The sequence below is a fragment of the Meles meles genome, chromosome 2, assembly GCF_922984935.1.
Source record: "Meles meles chromosome 2, mMelMel3.1 paternal haplotype, whole genome shotgun sequence".
Taxonomy (NCBI): Eukaryota; Metazoa; Chordata; class Mammalia; order Carnivora; family Mustelidae; genus Meles; species Meles meles.
Genome location: NC_060067.1, coordinates 36,336,243 through 36,363,000, shown reverse-complemented (window position 1 = coordinate 36,363,000; position 26,758 = coordinate 36,336,243). Strand labels below are relative to the sequence as shown.

At 39.7% G+C, this 26,758-nt stretch overlaps 1 protein-coding gene across 2 annotated transcripts in view; it reads left to right on the top strand.

Moving 5' to 3' along the window:
* The window catches only part of WDR19 (WD repeat domain 19), a 97,965-nt gene that overhangs the window by 54,390 nt on the left and 16,817 nt on the right, over positions 1-26,758 (top strand). For both annotated transcript variants that reach the window (XM_045989079.1, XM_045989088.1), the window contains 11 exons: positions 3,228-3,285; positions 6,337-6,477; positions 6,558-6,640; positions 7,112-7,195; positions 8,378-8,524; positions 8,986-9,110; positions 11,103-11,215; positions 12,761-12,829; positions 21,253-21,330; positions 22,630-22,726; positions 24,541-24,665. In XM_045989079.1, coding sequence (XP_045845035.1) covers positions 3,228-3,285; positions 6,337-6,477; positions 6,558-6,640; positions 7,112-7,195; positions 8,378-8,524; positions 8,986-9,110; positions 11,103-11,215; positions 12,761-12,829; positions 21,253-21,330; positions 22,630-22,726; positions 24,541-24,665 — 1,120 coding nt within the window. The remainder of the gene's footprint in view (positions 1-3,227; positions 3,286-6,336; positions 6,478-6,557; positions 6,641-7,111; positions 7,196-8,377; positions 8,525-8,985; positions 9,111-11,102; positions 11,216-12,760; positions 12,830-21,252; positions 21,331-22,629; positions 22,727-24,540; positions 24,666-26,758) is intronic.

Below are 26,758 nucleotides of genomic sequence, written 5' to 3'. Positions count from 1 at the left end.
AGCTACGGTTCGGAATCACACTTGGCCAGCAGCAGTTACGCATAGTATCGGGGGGCGGACTGCTTTTCACAGCCTGTGTTCATGATCTTGACCTCTTTGAACACTTCGTGGCTTTGCAGTGTAATTTCAAGTCATAGTGAAAAAAAGCACAGAATTTGGTCTTCATCTTCTGTTTGCTTAAAATTACAGTTTTTCTCTAAGTTGAATTGCATCTGAATAAAGATGGGGTTGAAAGTCAAGTCAGAAGCTTTTCACAGGTGGTCATTCAACGCTCGAGTAATAATCCTTCATGCTACATGAATCGGCTTCGCAGATCTCTCCTACCTTGGGAAATAGTCAATTCCAAGAGTCTTAGAGTTTTCTGATGCTCTTTGTTCCTCGACAGCCGTAATTGTAGTCTTGATTACAGAATGTAGATTTTTATTTCATTGCTGCATAGAAGTGTGATGTTAGAAGCATTCAGAATCCAGTGTTAAGCTCACAGGCAGCCATGCTTAGTGCTACCAAGGTGAATACCAGGAGGGACAATTCAAGTGAATAATTTTCTTGCAAATTCAGTTCACACAGGTGTGTACAATAACGACTGTATCATGCCCGTGCACAGTTTCTTTTGACATCGATTATACATTGCCTTTTCAAAAATCGTGAAATGTGGAAAAGTATTGATCTTTGAACAAAGAAGAAATAGTTCTAATGGTTTTTTTAAAATATTTTTATATAGTTCCACTTTATTTTCAGCAGACTTTGGATTCACTGAGAATATGAACACCCAAACATAGCTGGAGAAATCATGCTTTCAAAAAGTGGTCTTTCATGTCTAACCATGCTCCCTTATTTGAAATTTTATATCTTACAAATAAAAATTTTTTAGAGATTTCATTTCTTTTGTAGCCAACCTCAGTTTAAGTTTGTCACATATTTGCCACTTAAAAAGTAACTCCGGAAGGGCGCCTGGCTGGCTCAGTTGGTAGCGCCTGTGACTCTTGATCTCAGGGTTGTGAGTTCAAGTCCCATGTTGGGTGTAGAAATTATTTAAAAATAAAATCTATTCAAAAGCAGAAAAAGTAACTTCATATATTAAAAAGGACAAATTGCAATCTTAGTGCATAACCTAAAGGCCACGGCCTCCCAGTACCTTGGTCTTCCATCTCCATCCTGAGAGTGACAGGGTCTTAGAGCACAAAACCTCTGTGCTAAAGGGAAAAGGGTCTTTTCATAAATGATGACCTACCATATCCTCCCAGAACACAGACACCCTAGTAAACCCTTGGACCGTGGAGAAGACATTTATTTTCTCCTTTTGGGGGGAAATCGAAGCTTTTATAGCAAACTCTCAAACTTTGTCTTATTATAGTCGGGTGAGCTGAGGCCAGTTGAAAGCCCATGCTTTGTTGTTGATATTCTTAAAATTTCTAGCACTCTGGATTCTGATCTAGACACACACCCAATGATCAAGCATTTCCTTTGTAATCATAGTAACTAAGTAGGTTAGCGAGTGAGGAAACCCAGTGAGGCTTAGGGAGGTTGGATAACTTGCCTCAGCTGGTAAAAGATGGAGCTTGTGTGGAGCTTAGCGCCATTTTCAGAGGAACCTGGATCTCCAGTTGGGCCTCAGCCACAAATCACAGGATTCATTCTGTCCCAGGTAATCAAAGCAAGGTAATAAATAGGTCTTGTGGATATGCATACCCATGTTAGCATCAATTATGGGAGTATTATTATTATTTATATTATGTATAATACTTTTTATCTCAGTAAGAACCAGGGCCCTCAATACTGTAATCCTAGGTGTGTTCCTTCGTGTCTACCCTGATCCCTTCAGTACATATTCTTCTTACAAATATTGGGTCTTCGGAAAATACATTGATTTTCATGGTCACGTGATTGTCATTTAGTGCCCAAAAAGAGATCATCAAAAGTGGCCAGAAGACACGAACAAACATTTCTCAAAGGAAGACCTACAGATGGCCAAGAGATCCATGGAAAAAGCACTCAGCATCACTCAGCATCAGGGAAATGCAAATCAAAACCATGATCAGATATCATCTCACACCTGTCAGAATGGCTAAAATCAAAAACACAAGAAACAGGTGTTGGTGAGGATGTGGAGAAAAAGGAACCCTCATGTATTGCTGGGAATGTACGCTGATGCAGCCACTGTGGAAAACAGCGTGGAGGTTCCTCAGAAAATTAAAAACAATTATCTTATGATTCAGTAATCACACTACTCTGCGTTTACTCCCAAAAAACCGACAACACTCATTCAAAAAGATGTCTGCAATCCTACCTTTACTGCAGCGTTATTTACGAGAGCCTAGATGGGAAAGCAACAGGAGCGTCCAACAACAGATGAGCGGATAAGAGGATGTGGTGTATACACACAATGCGGTGTTTGCTTGGCCGTAAAAAAGAGTGCAGTCTTGCCATTTGTAGTACACTGGCAGATCTACAGGGTATTACACTAAGTGAAATTAAGTCAGAGAAAAACAAATACTGTGTGATTTTACTCATAAGTGGAATTTAAGAAACAAAATAAATGAAGAAAAAAGACAAAAAACCCATACTCTTAAAAATAGAGAGCAAACTGGTGGTTGCCAGAGGGGAGATGGGGCAGGGGGTGAAGTAGGTGGAGGGGATTAACAGTGCGCTTGCCATGATGAGCACTGAGGCGCATTCGTTGAATCATTGTACACCTGAAACTAACAACCCTGTGTGTTAATTCTACTTGAATTAAAAAAATAATGTTTTAAACACAAAGGATTCCCCCCAGAAGTGCCCCATCACATTTAATGTAGTCCCCCCAAATGCCTGACATACTACAAAGTAAGTACCCTACAGTCTCATATACTCCAGCTTTATAATTATTATTTTTTGAGAGAGAGAGCCCATGTGCATACACGGTGGGGAGCCGAGGGAGCCGGGAGAGAGAATCTTGAGCAGTTTCCCTGGTCAGCACAGAGCTCCATCTCACGACCCAAGAGACCATGACCTGAGCCAAAATTAAGAGTCAGATGCTCAACTGACTGAGCCACCCCCAGGCGCCCCTATAATCATTTTTAAAGTAGCAAATAATAATGAACTGCACTTGAAAAAAAAAAGCTTGTATGTTGCGTATCATATCTTTTGTGAGCTCAAGCAACCCAGTGACAAAGATTATCTTTTAAATCTTGTCTATGTAAATATGATACATATTTATGTATTGAAATTCACTCTGATTTTTCTTTCAGGGGTGATTATGTAAATGCTTTGGCTCATTATGAGAAAGGAATAACTGGTGATCAGAAGGTAACCTTGAATCAAGTTATGTGTAATTATTTCAGGTTTGTTAGATTCATTTAAAAAGCCATTGTCTGAATTGCATCTTACTTATTCAGTATCTGGTAGGTGAGCTCCTTTTCAGTTTATTAACAGTCTTGCAAAGGATATAGTTAAAAACTATAGGTGAAAATATTTTTATCAGTCTGAAAAAGATATATTCTCCTTTGTATACTAACTGTGAGCTTCTTGTTAATGCTGGGAGTAAAATTTTTATCCCTTCCCACATATAGGCTGACTATGATTTTCATGAAGCTTTTCCTTTCATTCTCTTAAAACGTTTCACTAACCACTAAGAAGTTAACTCCCAGGCCATAAAGTCTGTTCTGCCCCTCATCTGTCATGCTGCATTTTTTATGATGATCCTGGAAAACATGAACTTTACCCACTATTCCAGCCCATTCTCCCCCTAAAATTTTAGCTCAAGAAGCCAAATTTTGCAATAAAAGTTGATGTTTTTATGTGATGTCTTGTAAAGAGTGAAAATCTTATTTGATGTTTTTACATGATGTCTTGTTAAGAGTGAAAATCTTATTTGATGTTTTTACGTGATGTCTTGTAGAGAATGAAAATCTTATTTCCTGTCTTTTATCTAGAATTTTTATTACAGAAGTCATACAATTTCATTACAGTCAATTTTAAAAACTGCGACAGGGGCACTTGGGTGGCTCAGTGGGTTAAAGCCTCTGCCTTCGGCTCAGGTCATGATCCCAGGGTCCTGGGATCGAGCCCCGCATCGGGCTCTCTGCTCAGCAGGGAGCCTGCTTCCTCCTCTCTTTCTCTGCCTGCCTCTCTGCCTACTTGTGATCTCTCTCTGTCAAATAAATAAATAAAATCTTTAAAAAAAAAAACTGCAACAGTGTGACATAAAAAGTCACCTTTTCATTCTCTGCTCTATCACATGACTCAGTGGTAACCACTGGTCACAGTTTTATATATTTCCACACAAGAATCTCTTGTAAGCATGCAGATATGTATGAAATGTGGGTTTTTACTAAATACGAAATCATTCATTTCCATTCATTTAGCAAAGATGAACTGAAATCCGTTCTATGAAAAGCAGCATTTGGCTTTCTTCATGGTCTTTCAAGTCAATACACACAAATTGATTTTAATCTTTTAAGTTTCTCATGTCCTGCTGTTTATTTATTTTTTTTATAAGATTTTATTTATTTGTTTGACAGACAGATCACAAGTAGGCAGAGAGGCAGGCAGAGAGAGGAGGAAGCAGGCTCCCTGCTGAGCAGAGAGCCCGATGCGGGGCTCGATCCCAGGACCCTGGGATCGTGATCTGAGCCGAAAGCAGAGGCTTTAACCCACTGAACCACCTAGGCTCCCCCTCATGTCCTGTTGTTTAGATGTGACACAGTTTTTTCATCTACTCCCTTATTGAATTATAATTGTTTTTGCTTTTTTTTTCTATCAAAATACTGCAGTGAATGTTCTACCTAGTATACTTATATCTCTAACTACCTAAGATAGTATTTCTGAAGGATATATTCTTATAGATGGGATTTCTGGATCATAAAATGTATGCTTTTAATTTCTTATAATGTCAAGTTGCTCTCCAAAAGAATTTATAGCGACTTATACAGCTAAAGGCCTGTATGGAGGTGTTGACCACCCCCATTTCCAACAACATCGAATGTTATCGTGTTATCTCTACCAATTTCATAAGCAAAAAAAAGATATTTTATGTGTATTTGATTATTAGTGGAGCTGAGCATGTTTTATTTATTGGTCAATTACATGTTTTTTTATACATTGCCTGATCATATCCTTTGCCCATGTAACTCGGGTTTTTGATATTTTCTTTGGCTACATATATTTTAGGTGTTTTTTTTTTTAATCCCTGTTATCGAATACAGTAACTGCTAGCCACACATGGCTATTTAAATTCGTGAGAATGAAATGAAATTTAAAATTCAGTTCCTCTGTCACACTGGCCATATTTCAGCTGCTCCAGAGCCACTCGTGACTGCTAGCTACCACGTCGGACCAGGCAGATATAGAACATTTCCATCACCACAGAGTGTTCTAGATGTGGTGCTTCACATAAAATGCAGTCTGACATTATAGTTCACTAGTACACATTAATTATTTGAAAATTTCTGTAGTTGTCTTTAATGAATTAAATAATTTTACATAAAGTATTTAATGTTTAATCATGTCTAACAGAGAAATCTTCAATTCCATAAATTTTTTTCCTTAATTTTGCTCATAGCATTTATGCTGTGTATCAAATATATTACTTCTTACATAAAATTTTACACCAAGAAGACATACAAGATATACAAGGCATTACGACATGGGGTAGTAAAAATTTTTTCTTAAGCATAAACGATCTAGACTTATTTTTTTTAGGTTTTATTTAAATTCAAGTTAGTTAACATACAGTGTGTTATTAGTTTCAGGGGAAGAATTTAGTGAATCATCAGTTGCATTTAACACCTGGTATTCATTTTATCAAGTGCCCTCCTTCACGCCCATCACCCGGTTACCCCGTCCTCCCACCCACCTCCCCCCTGCAACCCTCAGTTTGTTCTTTGTAGATAAGAGTCTTTTTTTTAATTATTATTATTATGCTATTATCTTTTATAGCTAAGAGTCTTTTTTTTAAATTAATTAATTTATTTATTTTCAGCATAACAGTATTCATTGTTTTTGCACCACACCCATATAGCTAAGAGTCTTTTATGGCTTACCTCCCTCTCTGCTTTTAGCGTATTCTTCCTTTCCTTCCTCTATGTTCATTGGTTTTCTTTCTTAACTTCCACATATGAATAAAATTATATGGTATTTGTAAAGATCTATACTTCTAAAGAAAAAAGGTATAGCTTTATAACAGGTAATTTAAAAAAAAAAAAAAGGACTCGGTGTTATTTCATAACCTTGAGATTTGCCTGAAAGGGTTAATTAAGTAGTGTTTGGGCTCATTTTAGATTTAAATTAATTGTTTGACTGAAATGAATTGGTTTAACTTAGGGTCTGATTTGTAAGTTATTTGCCTTATGATTTCAGGAACACGATGAAGTGTGTCTGGCTGGGGTGGCCCAGATGTCCATAAGAATGGGAGACATACGCCGAGGGGTTAACCAGGCACTGAAGCATCCCAGCAGGGTCCTTAAAAGAGACTGTGGCACCATACTGGAGAATATGAAGGTCTGCTTGTCTCTGCATAAATATTCATGGGCACTTTCATGTAATAAATTCAGTATTTTAATAATCTCCTATTAATTTAGCAATTTTCAGAAGCAGCCCAACTGTATGAAAAGGGTCTCTATTATGACAAAGCAGCCTCAGTTTACATCCGCTGTAAGAATTGGTAAGAATTGGCTAAAACTTGTTCTGAGCATGTGTGGAAATGAATGGGTCCTGGTGGTCTCCCCTCTTGTTTCCTTGCGATTCCTCCCTCCTGGACATCCTGTTCCCGCTTCTCTTTATCTTCTTCTTCTTCTTCGATGAGCTCATGTTCATAGTTCACTTTCCAAAGAACAGTATGTCCTATCAGTCTGTGGTGTGGGGAGATCTCTGATCAGGTGAGTTACTAGGAGAAAAAGCTCTGTTTTCCCCAAAGAGCTCAACCACTGCCTTGGTTTTCCACAGAGAGGGAGGGCAGGGGTACGGGGTCAGAAGGAAAAGCAGTTACGTCCATTTCTACCTATAGGAACCAAGATTTGTTTAAAGATCGTGATAACTATTTTGAATCCTAAAAACTAAAAAAAAAAATGATTCTAGGAAGCTACCTCGGGATTGAACATAGTGCTGATATTATTCTCCAAAACTTACCTCCTAGGGCCAAAGTTGGTGAGCTTCTGCCTCGTGTTTCTTCCCCAAAGATTCACTTGCAGTATGCCAAAGCAAAAGAAGCTGATGGAAGGTTTGTACAGTTTCTCAAATTCATGCAGATTTAAAGCACTGTGTAAGTTTGATAAATTAACCATCGACCTTTGCAACCTCTGCGAAAGGCAGAGTGGAGGAGGGAAACATCTTTTGCCTTCGCCTGGCCTGAATGCCAGAATGTTCATTTTCTCCCATAACTTATATACCTCAATTGATCCCTTGTATATTCAAATATAGGCTACTGTCTCTTTGCATTTGAGAGTTAAATATTAAAGTTGATACTTTTGATGTAATGTGGCATGAAAACAAAGTTATCGTCATTTTATTACGAAGGATAACGTGGATGCAGAGGATAAGAACAGTGAAGTAATACAAACTCCACACCCAGGATTGCTCAGTGAGAGCCACAAAACAGTGTCAAGATACAGCAATGGATAGTTAATATCCTAAACATACAAAGATTCCCAGCAACGTGCTCTAAGAAACTCAAAGTCAAGGATTGAGGAGACACGATTATGAAATTGTATTTCGTATAAACATGAGAAAGCTCTACCTTACTAAGTGTCTTACTAGAATGGAAAGAGCTGGAGAGCTAGTGGGGAATGAAGAGAAGTCTTGAGCTCCATCTAGAGGTTGACATGCAAAGATTTTATAGATCACTTTTTGCTGTACCTATAAATGTGAAATAGTCTGTATTTTCTGTTTCCTAAAATAAGCTTATATCACCATTTTAATCTTCCCACTCCAAAAAAAAGGTGAAGTATAAAAAATTATATCGTTCAGGTGAGAACACGCAATTCAATATGAATATTTTACTGTTAGTTTATTAAACCTATAAAAGAACACGTTTTAGTGAGACGAGTCCTTATATTCTTTCTGATGAAGAAGAAGTTCAAGAAAAATAAGAAACCACCGCCAGACGGGCACCTGGGTGGCTCAGGTGGTTAAGCTTCTGCCTTTGGCTTAAGTCATGATCCGAGAGTCCTGGGATCAAATCCCACATTGGGCTCCTCACTCAGTAGGGAGCCTGCTTCTTCCTCTCCCACTCCCCCTGCTTGTGTTCCCTCTCTCACTCGCTCTCTCGCTCTCTCTCAAATAAATAAGTAAAAATTTAAAAAATAAGAAATCACCATCATTAAAAAAATTGTCCCGTTTATTGACATTTCTCCCCAATGCGACAGTGTTAAGAAAGCTTTTCTGAACTAAGTATTTCTTACAGATACAAAGAAGCTGTTGTGGCTTATGAGAATGCGAAACAGTGGAACAGCGTCATCCGCATCTGTCTGGATCACCTCAACAATCCTGAGAAGGCTGTCAGTATTGTCAGAGAGACCCAGTCTCTGGATGGCGCCAAAATGGTAGCTAGGTAACAGAATGCATGTTCTTTGGAGTTCCAAAAACTAGCCTTAGAAGAAAACCCGTCCTTCCCCTCATCAAATGAATTTTGTACAAAATTTTTAAAATTTTAAAACAGAAAATTTTTAAAAGACTAAATATTCCCTTTGAAAACTCAAAGGGAATATTTAGTCTTTTAAAAATTTTAACAAAAAAAATTTTTTTGTTAAAAGACTAAATATTCCCTTTGAAAACTCAAAGGGAATATTTAGTCTTTTAAAAATTTTTCGTTAGGTCTGAGTATTTAAGTTCAAAGTGTGTCTGTTGCGGTCGGTTCATGAGAGTAATGCTTTTGTAACACAAGCCTATAGTGTAGAACTGTGGTTTGCCTGATTTTTTTCAGTGGCTTCCCATAGTTGCAGAAAGATTTTATTTTGTCAATGACAAACTTACTTGAAATGAGTCAAGCTGATGAAAGTAACTTTGTTTTAGGTTTTTCCTACAGTTGGGTGACTACGGGTCTGCCATCCAGTTTCTTGTTATGTCCAAATGTAATAATGAAGCTTTCACACTGGCTCAGCAGCACAACAAAATGGAAATCTATGCAGACATTATTGGTAAATACCACTGTTTGCCCTCATTTCTCTTAAAGATTTGTATCATAGGAATCCTCGACTCTTACAATCCAAGTTTCGGATTGGCATGCTCCAAGCACATACCCTCACACCACTTACACATTGACACATGCATATCTGTATGGTACTTGTCGGATTTCAGGATTCCTACTGTATCAAAGTGAGATGGAATTATAAGACCATTTTCAAAAATTCAGGTTTTGGGGGGACCTTTAAAAGAGGTCCAATTTCCCAAATTCTGCCGTTTGTCAACCAGTGTTAAAACAAGGTTCCAAAATGAAGATAACTGAAAACACAAAAGAATTTTTTAAGAAATATTTTCATAAATGTTTTAAATTGACTTATAAATTAAGATTATATGATTATACTTAGATGAAGAGTGATATAAGCAAGATACGGTTTTCTAGAAGAAAGTCCAGAAGAGAATTTTCTATTCTAAGAACACCCGCCTAATAGGTTTTCTTCCCTTGTTTGCAATTATTCTTAGAAACTACTGAAATAATTTTGAGATTCATATATAATGTTATTTGTGGTGGTATTTTATTTTGTTTTTATTGTGGAAAAGTACACATAACATAAATTTACCATTTTAACCATTTTTACATGTACAGTTCAGTCATATTAAGTACATTAGCATTGTACAACCAGCACCACCACCCATTTCCAGAACTTTTCCATCATCTTGAACTAAAACCCTGTACTCAGTGAACAGTATCTCCCCGTTTCTCTCTCCTCCAGCCCTGACAGCCACTGTTGTACTTTCTGTGTCTATAAATTTAACGATTCATAGTGTGTCATATAAGTGGAATCATAAAGTATTTGTCCTTTTGTGTTATTTTGTTTTTTTTAATTTATTTACTTATTTGTATTTATTTTTTTAAGTGGGCTCCCTGCACAGTGTGGAGCCCAACGTGAGGCTTGAACTCACAACCCTGAGATCAAGACCTGAGCTGAAATCAAGACCCAACACTCAATGGACTGAGCCGCCCAGGCAACCTTGTGTTATTTTTTTTTTTTTAATTCGCGAAATGACCATAAGAATTGATGATAGGATTTATGAAAAAAATCTTTCTTACAGTCTTTAAGGGAACAAACAAGTAAAAGCAACTTCTAATGTCTTACAAAGCCATTCAGATAATTGGAGAAAATAAACAGCTAAAGATAAAAAGGAAATACAGACAAAAGCAACAGTAGACTCATTAATGTTTAACTTGACAGATGACTTTTCTGTCTCAACACTGCAGATCACCACAGCACTAATGCGTTTTAGGTTTTTCTCATTTCATAAGGATGTGGCTTATCCTGCATTTTTTGCGAACGTGCACACACACATGAGCACACAGTTATTTTTCTCCACCTTTCTTTACCCCTTCTCCCATAAACTTCCTCTGTACCTTGGGCTGTCGGCCCAGGGCTGTCATTATATTTGGTACAGAAATGGGCCTCCAACTCTTCTGGGTAAATGTAAGCAATGATTTTAGGTCCTTCTCCCTCTTTTCTTAACATATCGAAGCTTCAAACCAAAAGAAAAACAGTAATTATCTTTAAATGGCATCTATGGGCTACTTGAATATTACCTCCTTATTTGTCTGACAAATACAGACAGTTGTCAAAATCAGGCATTGCTGAGACTGGGAGACGGATTACATTTGTATTAAAGTTGACCTGTGATTGTAAGACTCTTAAAGATGGATAAAAGTCACAAAGGGTAATGTCAAACCACAACCTAGGTTCTCACAAAGCCTCCTCATTTCCTGCCATGATTCCTGTGTGAGTGAAAAGAAGGCGGAACAGAGTTGATATTTGGGGTAATGACGGTGATGGGGTTTTGTGAGGAAAACAAACACTCATAACAACACTGATATTCACAGTTAAATTTTTTTAATCATCTGATTTTAGATCTTATTTTTAAGCTAACAACAAAAGGTAAACACGTTTTGCTCAGATGTTTTACTCAACGAACTTCTGTCGTAGGTTCTGAAGATACTTCTAACGAAGACTATCAAAGCATCGCCTTATATTTTGAAGGAGAAAAAAGACATTTTCAGGCCGGAAAATTCTTCTTGCTGTGTGGCCAGTATTCACGAGTTAGTATTTCTGAAGAAAATACATACACATTGAACTCCACAGGATTGCTTAGAGGAATTTTTTTTTTCATTTATTTAAGTTTTATCTCTATGCGCAATGTGGGGCTCTAACTCACGAGCCGGAGATCAAGAGTCACATGTTCCCCCAACTGAGCCAGCCAGGTGCCCCAGAAATATTTTAAAATATATTATGCTCCCAGACACCCAGATCTGAAGTCTGAGTTAACTTTAAATCCTCTCTCTCCCACAGCCAATCACATTCTTCCTTTGTAGTATCTCTGACGTCTGTCCCTTTTCATTCTACCTACCATCGACTTAATTCAGACCTTGGTCACCTCACTTATTATTTGATTATTAAAATATTATTTCTATTTTCCCTGTTTTTAGTTTCTGTCCCTATAACTCACCCTTCATTTTGTTCCCCAAATGGTACGCACTTGCATTGCTAAAGAGCCCCACAGCGGGGGTCCTAGCATGGATGGAACTAAGCGATGCTGTGCATTCACTCTGTGACAGGTTGGGGACTACTGGGTGGCACCTGTTTGGTCTGACAGAAATAGCTTCTGCTTCCAAAACATTTTTGCCTTTCAGGAAGTGGTCCTACTAGTACCCGATCAGAGGGTTTTTCATGAGAAACAGAAGTCTCAGTCTCCCAATTTTAAAATAGAGGACCCAGATATTTGTATAATACCTCACTCACCAAAGAAACACTGTGTGTGAACTCGGCCTTCTGGCCACCAACTTACAGTTTCCGGCCACTTAGATAATGTCCACACTCCTTAACTGACACTCAAGAGAATTCCCACAGATTGACCAATGAGCCGGAACTTCCCAACCAGCTGTTGGCATCCAGCTGTTTCCATTGGAAAAAAACCTATGTTCCCGCTAGCCTTTTCCCAGTCTTTTTCTCATCTAGATTCTCCTCTTCCCCACCTACCACGGACCTGTTCCTCTTCAAGTCCTTTTTCCCGGGTGGCACCTTCGGAACCATCCCCATGTGTGATCAACTTTTCTTCCTTGGATCACCTATGAAAACAACCAGTCATACTGCCCCTTTGTCATTTAAACTTTTATAACCTTAATTTTCTTCACAGATGCGGTGGTGTAGTGTTGTGGAATTAGCCCATTACGACTTAAAATAATTGGTTCCTATATCATGACATTACACAGTTCTGTCCTTCCTGGGATTCTCCCCAGCGGCCAGCACAGTCTCATGTATGTGGTAGCACATGGGCAGTAGATACCTGTCGGACGAATAAATGAATGAAAATAATTATTTCTTCACAATGAAAAAGGGCTTATTTTTCATTCTCCTCTCACCAGAAGTCTGAACTAAATTCTATAGAGGGTTCACTGGATCCTTCCATCGCTCAGACTGCACTCAGCCTTTCAAGTGTGTATTTTAAGACCCAGACAACACACGCCCCTGGCTGAGAGGAGGGGTCTTTCAGGAACTATCATTACTTTGAGTGTGTGAAAGCTTTGTTTTTCCCCAGGGTGAAAGCGGGCTGCACATTTTCAATTGCTATGCAATTCTCATTTCAGGCACTTAAGCATTTCCTGAAATGTCCGAACTCAGAAGATAATGCGGCCATAGAAATGGCAATTGAAACTGTAAGTAAACTCTGTAATGAGAACCTTTGAGAACGCCAATGTGCAAAATTAGACATGCGGAAGTAGACCAAAGAGTGTAACTAGTTCCCAGGTACCCATCATCTGACTTCGGCAGTGATCAACATGTGATCATTCTTATGTTATTCATACCCCCCACCTCTTTTGTTGTGTTATTTTAAACCCAGTCATTTTTAAATGGGCACAAAATCTGTCTATAAAGGATAAGAACCTTTGGATTTTCTTGTAGGTGTAACTTGCATGCAGTAAAGTGCACAGATCCTAAATGTAGAGCACATTTTTTCATATGTGTACACCTGTCGAGATCAAGATATAGAACATTCCCAGTTTCCAGAATGCTCTCTTATGTTGCCTCCCAGTCAGTGCCCCCAGCCAGGGGGAACCACAATTCTGACCTCAGTCCTTACAGACTGGTCATATCTGTCTAGGTATTTGTCTGGTCATATCTGTCTAGGTATAAATGGCCTCATACATATTTTGTACTATTTTGTGTCCACTTTCTTCCAATCAACCGCTAAGTCTGCTAATACATTGTGTTACTGCATGCAGCAATAGTTCATTTTTTTAAAAGATTTTTATTTATTGATTTTTGTGATAGAGAGCACAGAAGCATGAACAGGGGGAGGGACAGGGAGAGAAACAGGCTCCCTGCTGAGCAAGGAGCCTGATGTAAGACTCGATCCCAGGACCCTGAAATCATGACCTGAGCCAAAGGCCGATGCTTAACGGACTGAGCCATCCACGTGCCCAGCAATAGTTCATTCTTATTGTTGGCTGAGTAATAGTCTACTATATGACTATACCACAATTTATTTATCCATTATTCTGTTAATGGACATTTGGGTTGTCTCCAGTTTGGGCATATTATGAACAAAGTTGCCATAAATTGGTTCATGTCCTTTGATGGACATAACATTCTGCCTTATTGGGTATACATCCAGGAGTAGAATTACTAGGTCATTAGCTACGTGTATTTTAGCACAGTACATACTGCCAAACATTTTTTTCAAAGCAGTTATACCAATTTACCCTCTATCAGCAGTGTGAAAGAATTTAGTTGCTCTCTTTACTGACACTTACCAATCTGTTTCATTTTAACTATTCTGAAAGATGTGTAGTGGTATCTCATGGTTTTAATCCCTTTTTCTAAAAACTGATGATACTGAGCAATATGTATATTGGCCATTTGGATATCCTCTTTTCTGGAGTGCTTTTTAAATCTTTTTTTCTAATTTTTCATTGTATCATCTCATCGTATTCTTACTGATTGTAGGACTTTTTTATAATTACTAGATATAAGTCTTTTCATCAAATATGTGTATTGTGAAAATTTCTCAAGCTGTGGCTTGCCTTTTTATTCTTCAGTGGTGTCTGGATGGAAATAAATCAATTTACAAGTCTTTTCTCTAATGCTTAATGGTTTTTAGTGCTATTTAAGAAATCATTGCCCATTCTATGTTTTCTTCTAGAGATTTGATTGTTTTAGCTTTCTTATTTAGGCCTATGCCTATCCTGAATTAACTTTTGTGTATGGTGTGAGGTAGGAGTCAGGAATCTTTTTTTCCCAAATGGATATCTCGTTGATCCAGCACCATTTGTCAAAAGACTATTTTTTCCACACTGAATTATATAGAGCATTTGTCATAGATGAAATGACCATTTTTGTGTGAGTCTCATGTTGGATTCTATATTCTTATCCATTGATTTGTCTCCCCTATACCACTACCACACTGTCTAAATTGTTGTGTTGTATGTATTCTTTATTATAATCTTACTTTCTACCTCTTTGGATTTGCCTACTCTAGACATTAATATAAAGGGAACCATATATGTGACCTTTGTGTCTGGCATCTTTTTTTTTTTCTTTTAGATTTTATTTATTTATTTCACAGACAGAGATCACAAGTAGGCAGAGAGGCAGGCAGAGAGAGAGAGTGGGAAGCAGGCTCCCTGCTGAGCAGAAAACCTGATGCAGGGTTCGATCCCAGGACCCTGAGATCATGACCTGAGCCGTTTTCAAGGTTCAACTGTTTTGTAGCATGTACTAATACTTCATTCATTTTTATGGCTGAATGACATTCTGTTGTAGGACTCTACCACATTGTGTTTGATAATATTTGGGTTGTTTCTACTTTTGAGCTTTTATGAATAATGCTGCTGTTAGCATTTGTGTACGAGTTTTTGTGTGGACTTGTGTTTTCATTTCTCTTGGTTATATACCTAGGAATTGCTAGGCCATATGTTAGCTCTATATTTAACATTTTGAGGCACTGCCGAACTGTTTCCCAAAGCAGCTAAACCATTTTACATTCCCAACATTGCACTGCATTTTCTCTAACAGTCATTCCTTGATATTATTGAACATCTAGTTAGAATGCAAATTTCCCCGTCTCCTGTATTTCCCACTAACTGGTAATTAAATCTAGATACTCGATCAGACATAGATTTGATATTTTTAGGAAAATGGCTTCATAAATGGTGCCATGTACTTCCTATTTCATCATATCAGTAGGCTCATGTCTTTTTTTTTTTCCTTGTTAGGATTTGGTTTGTGTCTATTTTGGATCTTTTTAGATTTTTTTAATTTAAATTCAGTTAATCAACATGTAGTGCATTATTAGTTTCAGAGATAGAGTTCAGTGATTCATCAGTCTTATATAATACCCAAAGCGCATACATCACATGCCCTCCTTAATGTCCATCACCCAGTACCCCATCCCCCACCCCTCTGCCCTGCAGCAACCTGTCTGTTTCCTGTGGCTGAGAGTCTCATATGGTTTGTCTCCCTCTCTGATTTTATCTTGTTTTATTTTTCCCTTCCTTCCCCTATGATCCTCTGTTGTTTCTTAAATTCTACATAGGAGGCTTATATCCTAATCAGCTCAGGCTGCTATAACAAAATACCACAGACTAGGTGACTTAAAAAACAGAAATTTATTTCTCACAGTTCTGGAGGCTGAGAAGGCTAAGATCAAGGGGCCAGCCAATTTGGTTCCTGTTGAGTGCTCTCTTCAGGCTTGTAAATGGCCACCTTTTTGCTATGTCCACATGTGGCCTTTCCAGGAGATCGCTCTCCCTTCCTCTTTCCATGACACCACTGATCCCGTCAAAGGGCCCCACCATCATCACTTGCTCTAACTCTAGTTATTCCCAGAGGCCCAGTCTTCACGTACAATCACGTTGTGGGGTAGGACGTCAACATATGAATTTGGGAGGTACAGAAACACTCAGTCTGTAATAGCCCATAATTTGTCATCTCTGTTTTTATGGTGTTAAGATCGATTATTGGATGTTGAAATGGTCAGCCCGATCCTCTCCATTTGTAAGGTTTCCCATCGGTCTTTCACCTAATGATTTCAGCAGCCATTAATATTTATCACCTAGATCCATTATTTTATTAGGGCTTGCAAAATGATGATATGATGATACTTGATTGTCATTCCTCCTGAATTCCACATCAGCTATTTTGGTACACTAAGATAGAAGGAGAATAAATACTTGATTTTTTTCCCCTTTGCTTACTAGTTTTGAGAATAATGAGTTGGTTCCCTAGCATCCTCCAAAGGTGACCTCCAGAGATGCTTTTGTTTTTAATATCATAATATAATATAGCCTGTGTGTGTGTATACACATCTGTGTGTATATGTATGTGTGTGTGTCCAAGATATGAATTATAAGTGAATTATGAATTTGTTTGGGTTTTATTTTGTTTTAGATTTCTACATATGAGTGAAATCACGTGGTATCTTTCTTTCTTGAATTTATTTCACTTAGCATATATTCCTCTGTGTGTGTGTGTGTGTGTGTAGACCAAATCTTCATTCATCCTATTGCTGGACACTTGTTTTCATACCTTGGCTATTGTAAATGCTGCAACAAACATAAGGGCACATTTTTTTTTGGATTAGTGTATTTGTATTCTTTGGATAAATACTGAGAAGTAGAATGGCTGGGGCATATGGTAGTTCTATTAATTTTTTGAGGAATCTGCATACTGTTTTCCATAGTGACTATACCAATTTAAAATCCCACCAACAGTGTACCAGGGTTCCCTTTTCTCCACATCTTCTCCAACACTTGTTATTTCTTGTCTTTTTGTTAATAACCATTCTGACAGGTGTTAGGTGATATCTCATTGTGGTTTTGATTTGCATTTTCCTAATAACTGGTGATGTGCAGGATTTTTCCTGTGCCTGTTGGCAATTTGTATGTCTTCTTCAGAGAAATATCTATTCAGATCCTCTGCCCTTTTTTTAATCAGGTTGGTTTTGTTGTTGTTGAGTTGTATGAATTTTTTATTATATATTTTGGATATTAACCCCATATTGGATATAGAGTTTGCAAGTATCTTCTCCCGTTCAGTAGGTTTCCTTTTCCTTTTGGTGATGGTTTCCTTTGCTGTGCACCCTTTAGTTTGACGCAATACCATTTGTTTACTTTTACTTTGTTTGCCTTGCCTTTGGAGTCAGATCTATAAAGACATCACTAAGACTGATGTCAAGGAGCTTACCCCTCTCAGTTTTCTTTTAGGAACGTTATGGTTTCAGGTCTTGCATTCAATTCTTTAGTACATTTTGAGTTAGCTTTTGTGTATGGTATACAAAAGTGATCTAGTTTCATTCTTTTCAATATGGCTTTCCGGTTTTCCCAACTTTGTGGCAAGAGTGTGGAGGGAAGCAGAGGGTGCACCTGTCTTGTTCACTTTTATTTTATGATTTATTATTTTTTATTTATTTTTTAATTAATTTTTTTTTTTTTAAAGAGAGAGCACGAGCACACAGGGGGCAGTGGGAGAGGGAGAGACAGAATCCCAAGCAGGCTCCATGCTCAGCATGGAGCCTAACACAGGGCTTGATCTCCTGACCCTGAGATCATGACCTGAGCCAAAATCAAGAGTCAGATGATTAACCAATTGATCTACACAAGTGTTCCTCCCAATACTTTTATTAAAAAGACTGTGTATGTTTTTGGCTCCTTTGTCATAGATTAATCATCCCTATATGTGTGGGTTTATTTCTGGGCTCTCTACTCTGTTCCTTCAATCTGTGTGTCTGTTTTTGTACTAATACCATCCTGTTTTGATTACTGTAGCTTTTCATATAATTTTAAATTAGGGAGCATGATTCCTGCATGCAGCTTTCTTCTTCTTTCTCCACATTGCTTTGGCTATTTGGGATCTTTTGTGGTTCCATTTTTAGAGTTATTCTAGTTTTGTGAAGTATGCCATTGGAATTTTGATAGGTATCACACTGAGTATTAGATTGCTTTGGGTAATAGGGACTTTTTAACAATATTCTTCTAATCCATGAGCATGGAATAGCTTTTCATTTATCTGTGTTTTCTTCAGTTTCTCTCATCAGTGGCTTATGGTTTCAGTGTACAGGTCTTTCACCTGCTTGGTTAAATTTGTTTGCTAGGTATTTTATTCTTTTGGATGTGATTATAAATGGAATTATTTTCTTTATTTCTCTTTCTTATATTGCATTAATAATGTATGGAAATGCAAAAAATTTTGCATATTGATTATGTATCCTGCAACATTTATTTATTAGTTCTAATGGTTTCTTGGTGGATTTTTTAGGGTCTTCTCTGTATGGTATCATGTCATCTACAAAAGTGACACTTTAACTTCTTCCTTTCCAACTTGGATGCCTTTTCTTTCTTTTTCTTGCCTAATTGCTGTGGCCAGGTTCCATTTCTTGCCCCAGACCTGGAATCAGCCATTTCTCTAGGGAGTTCTGATTCCTTTCAGTGAGAAATAGTTTTAGAGACCATAGTTTGGGTGCTAGGAATATTCTGTTTCTAAGCCTTTTCATTATAAATGTTGGCACTTTTTATTGTGACATAAAAATTAGTATCTTCTAAAAGTATCTGAATTTGAAGCTGTGGTGAAATTATTAGAGAATGGAAATTCTCTAATATATAATAAATATCTACATAATATCATTTTTTATTATAAAAATAGTTATATTCTCTGGTTTTCTCTGCATATCCACAACATTTTCCAACACCTACTTCCTCTAGAAAGTTGGACTGGACTCAAGACTTCCAGCAGCTCTCAAGAATACGTTTCCCGCCCTTCCTACCAAAGATGGACTGGGATTCTGACCCCAAATTCATAAATCCAGAAAGGCTCCATTTGGTTAGTTCAGATGGCCATTCCAAGATTAAACAACTAGTGGCCACAGGGATGGAATATTTTGCTTTGGCCAAACTGGGTTAAATTCCCACCCCTTGACATTCCCACTTATATGGTCATGGAGAATGGGGTCCTCTGAGGCACCAAAGTCCCACTAGGACGCATGATTGAAATGGAAGTAGGAGCATTTCTCAGAAAAGTCAAAGGCATCAATATCAGACAAAAGTGGTTTGAACATCACTTACCACTATAGTTCTCCTCCTTCAGATTAATAGTCCTCAAGTGCAAGGACACGTTTCTTCAGAGTGTTTAGCACATTGTGGGCACTCAGTAAATATTTGCTGACTGAACACATATTGGTTCCCAGCTCAGTGAATGCACTATATAGATCGTATAAATTCCCTTCCAATCCTCCATTCCTTTCCACCCTGAGACCCCCTCCCCTGACTTGAATTTTCTTATAATCTGTGCACTCTTACCTGCTGACCTCATAATTGAGAATATCCTAAAAATATTCATACTTCACCCACCCCTACCCCACCCTCCCATCCTCTACCCGTTAAGTTTCTGAACTACATTCTTGGTGTATGTGTGTTGATGTGTGTAGAAGAGCCCTAGTTGGGAATCATTACCTGAGTAAACCTATGAGATGGATGAGAAAGATGGGTCTTCAGTGTCCGGTAGCTGGGTTGGGGGCTTCCTGCCTCTTTGCAGTGAGTTTCTGGCTTCATCTCTCTGTAAACCTTCTCTACGAGGTCACCACTGATCTCTTACTTGCTAAATACATGAGTCTCTTCTCCGTCTTTATTCCATGTTACAGCAGCATTTTATGCTATTATACTATACCTTTCTTGAAATTGTGACTCCCTTAGAACACTGCTTCTCTCATTACTTCTCAGATAGTCTCTTCTCAACCTCCTTCACTGACTGCTCCTTGAATGTACGTGTTCCTCAGCATTCTGTCTCCATCCTCCTTTTAATTTTAATTCCGAGTGGCCACATCTGTTCCTTACTGCCTCCCCTTTCCATTTATCTTAAGAGTTTGGGTGCAGTGCTGTGAGTTAGGTATTATTTTTATCCTCGTGGAGGTCCCAAGAGTCACCTGCTGAAGATCACACCGGTGATCTTTTGACCTCAGGCAGGCCGACTCCAGAGTCCTTGCTTTAACCATGTCTCTGTGCTGGCTCATTCGCCATCCCCCAAAGCCATCAAGATGAGGAACTATACAGGATTTCTCTTCCTTACACTGCCCCTTCCTTACGGCAGGGGTGAAAGCAGATTTATAGAAGCTTAGCTTTCTTACACTGATGACACTCAAGTATGTAGAAATTCTGCAGCCATAAGAGCCTCTCCCCGCCACAGGTTCACTACGATCCCTTGTCTACAAGGAACCTTCTAACCTCTCTTAATCCTTTTCCCTGAGGTGTAGCAAGCTAGGATTGCTCTGTCCTAATGACCATCTCCTTCATTTTCCTGTGGATTTTCTCACTGTGTCATTCATGTGACGAGGGCAGCACTGCACTCTTCAATGTTTGGTCCCTTTGGTGGAGCTCCTGTTGTGTTCTTGGCTCACCCCTTTTTTCTAGACAAGACTCTGAAGCCTACTACTCTTGTCAATAATTAATTATTCCTCCTATCTAAACCTAATACATTTCCTGCGGTCCATAATTTTTCCTGCTCAACACCACACAACTCATGAGGGATTGAACTCTGACCTCCATGGAGGTGACTCTCAGATCTAGGTCTCCAGGCTAGCGTCCTCTCCCAAACTCCATCCACACTTCCAGCTGCCTGCCCTCTTCGGGGCCCCAGTGGCCATACTTTTTCTGCTATTGGACTTCAGTTGGCCGTGGACAGGTGCATTTCCTTGGGGAGCGCTGGAGTTGCAGTGCTTGAAGCTGTGCTGTTGCAGAAGGCCCAGTTCCTCCGCTCAAGACCCTATGATCTAGATGTCATAGTCACTTACCTTAAGGAAGTTTCTACCGAAATATTCGAGAAGTATATTGTGTATGTGGAAAAATAAATATGGCCTTTTGATATAGCAACTTAAGCTATAGCTTCAAAGGATAGACTTTTATTATTGGAGACTATAAATGAAATAAGAAAGATCCTGAATTTATATCCTGTCAGGTACTTGACTTCAGGTATTTTTACAAATTTTTTTTTATTCCATTTCCTTAGCCCAAGATTATTTGTCTCCCCTTCCTTTCTAGTTTTAAGATGCCGAATTATGGTTTCTTTATGGTTTCTTTCTCTTCCTAAACAGGTTGGTCAGGCCAAAGATGAACTGCTGACCAGCCAGCTGATAGACCACCTGATGGGAGAGAGTGACGGCATGCCGAAGGTACCAGAAATGCCATTTGGATTTTATGTAGTTTAGTTATGATCTGACTTTATTCTGCCCTGTTTTTACCTACTATGGCTTATTGAATTTTCTGTCTGAATACAGCTTGAGGTCTGCTAGACAGACCGTGCATTTTAGAGGCTATTGGATATATTCCCTCTTTGAAATTGGCATGGCCACCTGTGCGATAGACACAACCCTACCCCTCAAGATAACAGTTCTTACCACCCACAGTTTTCCTCAAAGGTTAAAGGTTTTATTTGTTCTGGGAACTATGAAAAATATTATTAGAACTATGAGTTGGCATTAATCCCTAAAAATCAGTATACTTTGTTCATATTTCAAAAGGTATGGGAATGAATAACGATCATATTTAGCATGAAAGTAACTCAGTGTAAATATAAAGGAGAAATAAATCATTAAGAAAATATTTTCAAAGTATGTGACTCGGGAGCTCATGCAGACATCAGTCGTCTTTCAGTCCTGATGAGGACAGTCTCCTTTGAGAATACCCTTGAGCCTTTTCCTCCCTTTTGCTTTGAAGTTTGAGGTGATTTTCTTGTGAAGGAAGTCAAGTCACTGATTTGGAGAGAAGGTGCTAGAGTGTCATAGCTGGAGAGGATTATAGCAAACCTGATCCCTGAGACCATTTCCCGTATTTCACAGATAGAGACACGGAGACCCAGGGGAGAGTAAGTTAACCTGCCAAAGGTTAAACTCTTAAACTCTTACCAGCCTGCCCACCTAATGTCCACTTATTCTAATAACCAGGAAACCAGCATATGAGATTGTCTCAAAGTAAAGAAAATGAGAATAAGAAATAGTCAAAAGCCACAGTTTTTTGTGGACCAGTGAAATTCATATGGGTGTAGCAATTTTTGAAATTTTATGAAGTTGGTACATCATATAAGAACACATTTTGATTTCAAGCACTCGGGAGATAACTGTGGGAGGAGGGTTAGGAACACAGACTCTGAAGCCCCTTCACTGCGGCTTGATCCTGGCTCCGGAGAGGCCCTCTTGGGTTCGTTTCTCATCAGTGCAATTAGCATATAACCGTGCCTTTCTCCCAGGGAGGGCATGAGGATTTAAACACATTAATATTTCTCAAGTACTGAAAATACGACCTGGTGCATATTAAACTATGAATTTTAAATACTGGATGAATAAATTCTTTATTCAATGGATTTTTTTTAAAAAGAGTATCCAAAGTGGATTCCAACAGAAATGCAAAACTGTAGGTGTTTCTCCCGTTCGCTAGTGAAGACAGTGACGTTTCTTTAACGGTTCGCGTGTTAGGATGCCAAGTATCTGTTCCGCTTGTACATGGCCTTGAAGCAGTACCGGGAAGCCGCCCGCACCGCCATCATCATCGCCAGAGAAGAGCAGTCCGCGGGTAGGTCTGGGCTTCCTGTTTTTGCCAGATCCAAGGAGTGGAATCAAGCTCCCGCCCCTTTGCTGCGCAGGAAGTAGTAGCCCTTTTCTAATCCGGGTTTGCTCTGAAGCCAGAAGACTAGGGAAAGGACCGTTTCTGGGTCCGAGGGAAGTGAGGCAGTGCCGGATCACGGAGTACCTCCGCTGACGCCTTCCCTTGAGCACGCCTCGTCCTCTCCCCTCCACGGCCTCGCAGCTCCTGGTCCAGGACAGCTGCCTCCCTGCCCTCGCCGGCCTGCAGCCCCTCCCCTACACGGTGCCGCACTTTCCTTCCGTCCCTTGTATTTGGCTTGAACAGCAGGAAAGATACTAGAAGACGGGAGATGACGTGGCGTTAGAATTGATCTCGTTCGAATAGGGTGCAGGAACCATTGATAGAACCTCCAGGACACGGGGCGCCTGGGTGGCTCAGTGGGTTAAAGCCTCTGCCTTCAGCTCAGGTCATGATCTCAGGGTCTTGGGATCGAGCTTGCATTGGGCTCTCTGCTCTCTGCTCAGCGGTGAACCTGCTTCTCCCTCTCCCTCTGCCTGCCTCTCTGCCTACTTGTGATCTCTGTCAAATAAATAAAATCTAAAAAAAAAAAAAAAAAGAACCTCCAGGACGGTTCCATTCTCTCACTTACATGCTCTCGAAATATTATTGACAAAGAGAATTAGTCTGACATCTTCCCTAGTTTTTGCAGGCTGATTCTTTTAGGTGTTCATAAATATGGAACACGATTTTGGCAAATATGGAATTAAGTCAGTTATTACTGACCTAACACCAGCTGCAGGGTACATGGTGGGGGGCTCAGGACTCGGGAAACTGAGCTGTGATTCCACCCTTAGGGAGTCCTGACTTGGTGGGTTAGACAGAGAGCAGGTTCAGAGCTGTTGTGCAGGCTGAGAAGTGCCAGAGTGGAAAGGAAATCTGTTAGAAGGGCACGGGGACAGGGATCCCCCTCATCCTGAGGGTGGGGGACATAGGGAGTTGGAGGATGGAAATGAGAGAAGACAACAGAAGTTTCAGCCCAGCGTCGACAGGCTGAGATGGCTGGAGATGAGGGGACAAGGGGTGGGCACGGGGAGCCGCAGCAGGGGATGCAGGGGCACCTACTGTGGAACGGGGTAAGGGGAGAGCAAAGTCAGGTTAGGAAGGTAGGCAGAGGCAGATCCTGAAGGGTTCAGGCCCTTGGCTCAGGAATTTGTCGTCAATCCCTAAGGCCCCTGGAGGGTTTTTATGCTGGAGTGTAAACTCGAGGTCTTTCCAAGAACACTCTGATGTCAGAGTGGAGGCAGAACAGACAGAGAGGAATACCGATGCTGCTGTGGAGAGATGGAGGAGAGATGGCGAGAAGCATTAAATGGGCTTGGGGCCAGGCTGGATTTGGGAGACTTAGAAGGTCGACCCCAAACTTGATGACCCCTTGGCTTTGATGGCGGATGGTGTCCTGAGGAAGAGGGAGATGTGTCGGCTGACACCATTTTCTCCCTCAGGGACCAGCTGGACATTCATACCAAGAGTTACCGCAGGAAGAACTACTATGCTCCTTTATATAAGAAATTATGAGGATATTGCTAATAACAAAATCTGCTTACGAAACAAGGGCCCACATTGTGAGGAGCACCGAGCGATGTATGGAAGTACCGAATCCCTGTATTGCATACCTGAAATGAATATAATGCTCTGTGTTAGCTACTGGAATTTATATAAAAACTTAAAAAAAAAATAAAATAAAATGAGGGCCTCAGATTTCATCCTTTGCAATAATGTCATGTTGCCACCCTTTTTCCTAGGAAACTATCGGAATGCACACGACGTTCTCTTTAGCATGTATGCAGAACTCAAATCCCAGAAGATCAAAATTCCCTCTGAGATGGCCACCAACCTCATGATCCTGCACAGCTACATCCTAGTGAAGGTGAGGCCCTTTGAGGGACTTGGGATATAATCTGCCAAGGGAGGTTATCACCTGAAGGGATTTCTTATGGGCACCTCTCCGTTGGATTAGAGTGAGTTTCTAGATCTCTATTGTTAAGTGAAAAACAGCAACACACAGGATAATTATACAGTCTGCTATCTGTTGGGTGCAAAAGGGTAAAAAATAAGAATGAATATATATTCGTTGCAAATAAAATTAGAAATAGACTCAAAGTCTTGCCAGCAAAAATAGTTTGCTAACAGGAACACGACATGGGGCAGAGGCGACATGATAGCTATCCCCAGTTAGGGGACAAGAGGGAAAGCAGGTTTCTTTGTGGATGTATTTCTACCTTGTCTTGATTTTGAAGCATATAAATGGATTACCTGGTCAAAAAAAAATTTACTTAAGACATTTTTGTTTAACCAGAGTTTACTAGTTTATTAATTCGAAGATGGTAGATTCTATACAATTCCACAATTTTTAATACTATTTAGTTTCCATCTGAATATAAAAATAATACATATTCATGGAGAAATTTTAGAGAATGTAGAAAAGTGTAATGAACAAGTAACTGACCCTTTAAGTCCATCACCGGATATAACGGCTGTTAACTTTGTGCTGTGTATATCCTCTATACTTTGGTAAATACACATATGCACTCCTATTTTTTTTAACCACATTAGGATTATTTTTAAGTCCAGTTGTGTATTCTGTCTTTTCAACTAGTAATTTTTCTTTGAAGACTTTCTTTATTTGAGAGGGAGAGACATTGAGAGAGGGAACCCAAGCAGGGGAGAGGGAGAGGGAGAAGCAGGCTCCCTGCTGAGCAGGGAGCTGGATGCGGGGCTCGATCCCAGGACCCCAGAACCATGACCTGATCTGAAGACAGACACTTAACAGACTGAGCCACCCAGGCACCCCTCAATTAGTAAATCTTATAGCATGCAAACCTCAAATACTTGTTTGTACAATTTTTTTTTTAAATATTTTATTTATTTGACAGAGAGAAATCACAACTAGGCAGAGAGGCAGGCAGAGAGAGAGAGAGGAGGAAGCAGGCTCCCCGCAGAGCAGAGAGTCTGATGTGGGGCTCGATCCTAGGACCCTGGGATCATGACCTGAGCTGAAGGCAGAGGCTTTAACCCACTGAGCCACCCAGGCGCCCCTTGTTTGTACAATTTACACAAAAGTTATGTGGGGCGCCTGTGTGGCTCAGTTGGTTGAGCAGTTGCCTTCAGCTTAGGTCATGGTCCCCGAGTCCTGGGATCGAGTCCCACGCTGGGTCGGACTCCCGGCTCCATCGGTAGTCTGCTTCTCACTCTGACCTCCCCTCTCAGGTTCTCTCACTCTGTCTCTCTCTCTGTCTCTCAAATAAATAAATAAAATCTTTTTAAAAATTATGTGTAAATAGATGTGTATTTTGTAATATATTTACACACATATCTCTATAAAGATATGGACAGAATCCAACTCACATTTTTTTCCAAATTATCATTATATCAGAGTACATCTTCCCATATTAATGCTAATTTCGTTTCCAGCCCAGTCCCCAAGATCTTATTTAATTGTGATGGTACCTAGGATAGAGGAGTCGTGTTATGAATGACTGAGATCCTAATTATGATCTCTACCAGCACTGTCCAGAACTTTGTACAGTGTCGTAGGTGGCCGGTGTCTGGGCTTCCCCATACGGCAGCCAGTAGCCCAGCTATGGAGACCGGAAATACAGCTGGTGCAAATGAGAAACTACATTTTTGTATTTTATGTAATTTTATTTTAAAATTTAAATAGCCATATATGGCTGGTGGCCACCATATTCGGCCACATGGTTCTGTAACACTGACGGTAAGGAGAAAATGAGAATTCTGGCTTGTAGCCCTGGAGAGTACATTTCTCTTCAGAGCAGCAGAAGGATCCCTTCTCTCATGTGGAGAGAGGCAGAAAGGGAGAAGGGCAGGCTCTCTCATCAGCAGACATGAGTGATGGTGCCACGTGCTGTGGGCACAGAATCCAGCAGAATGGCGCTTTTGGGGGTGGAAGTCAGGGAATCCTACACACAGCCCTCCGGGACCAGAGCTTTCTACCACCCT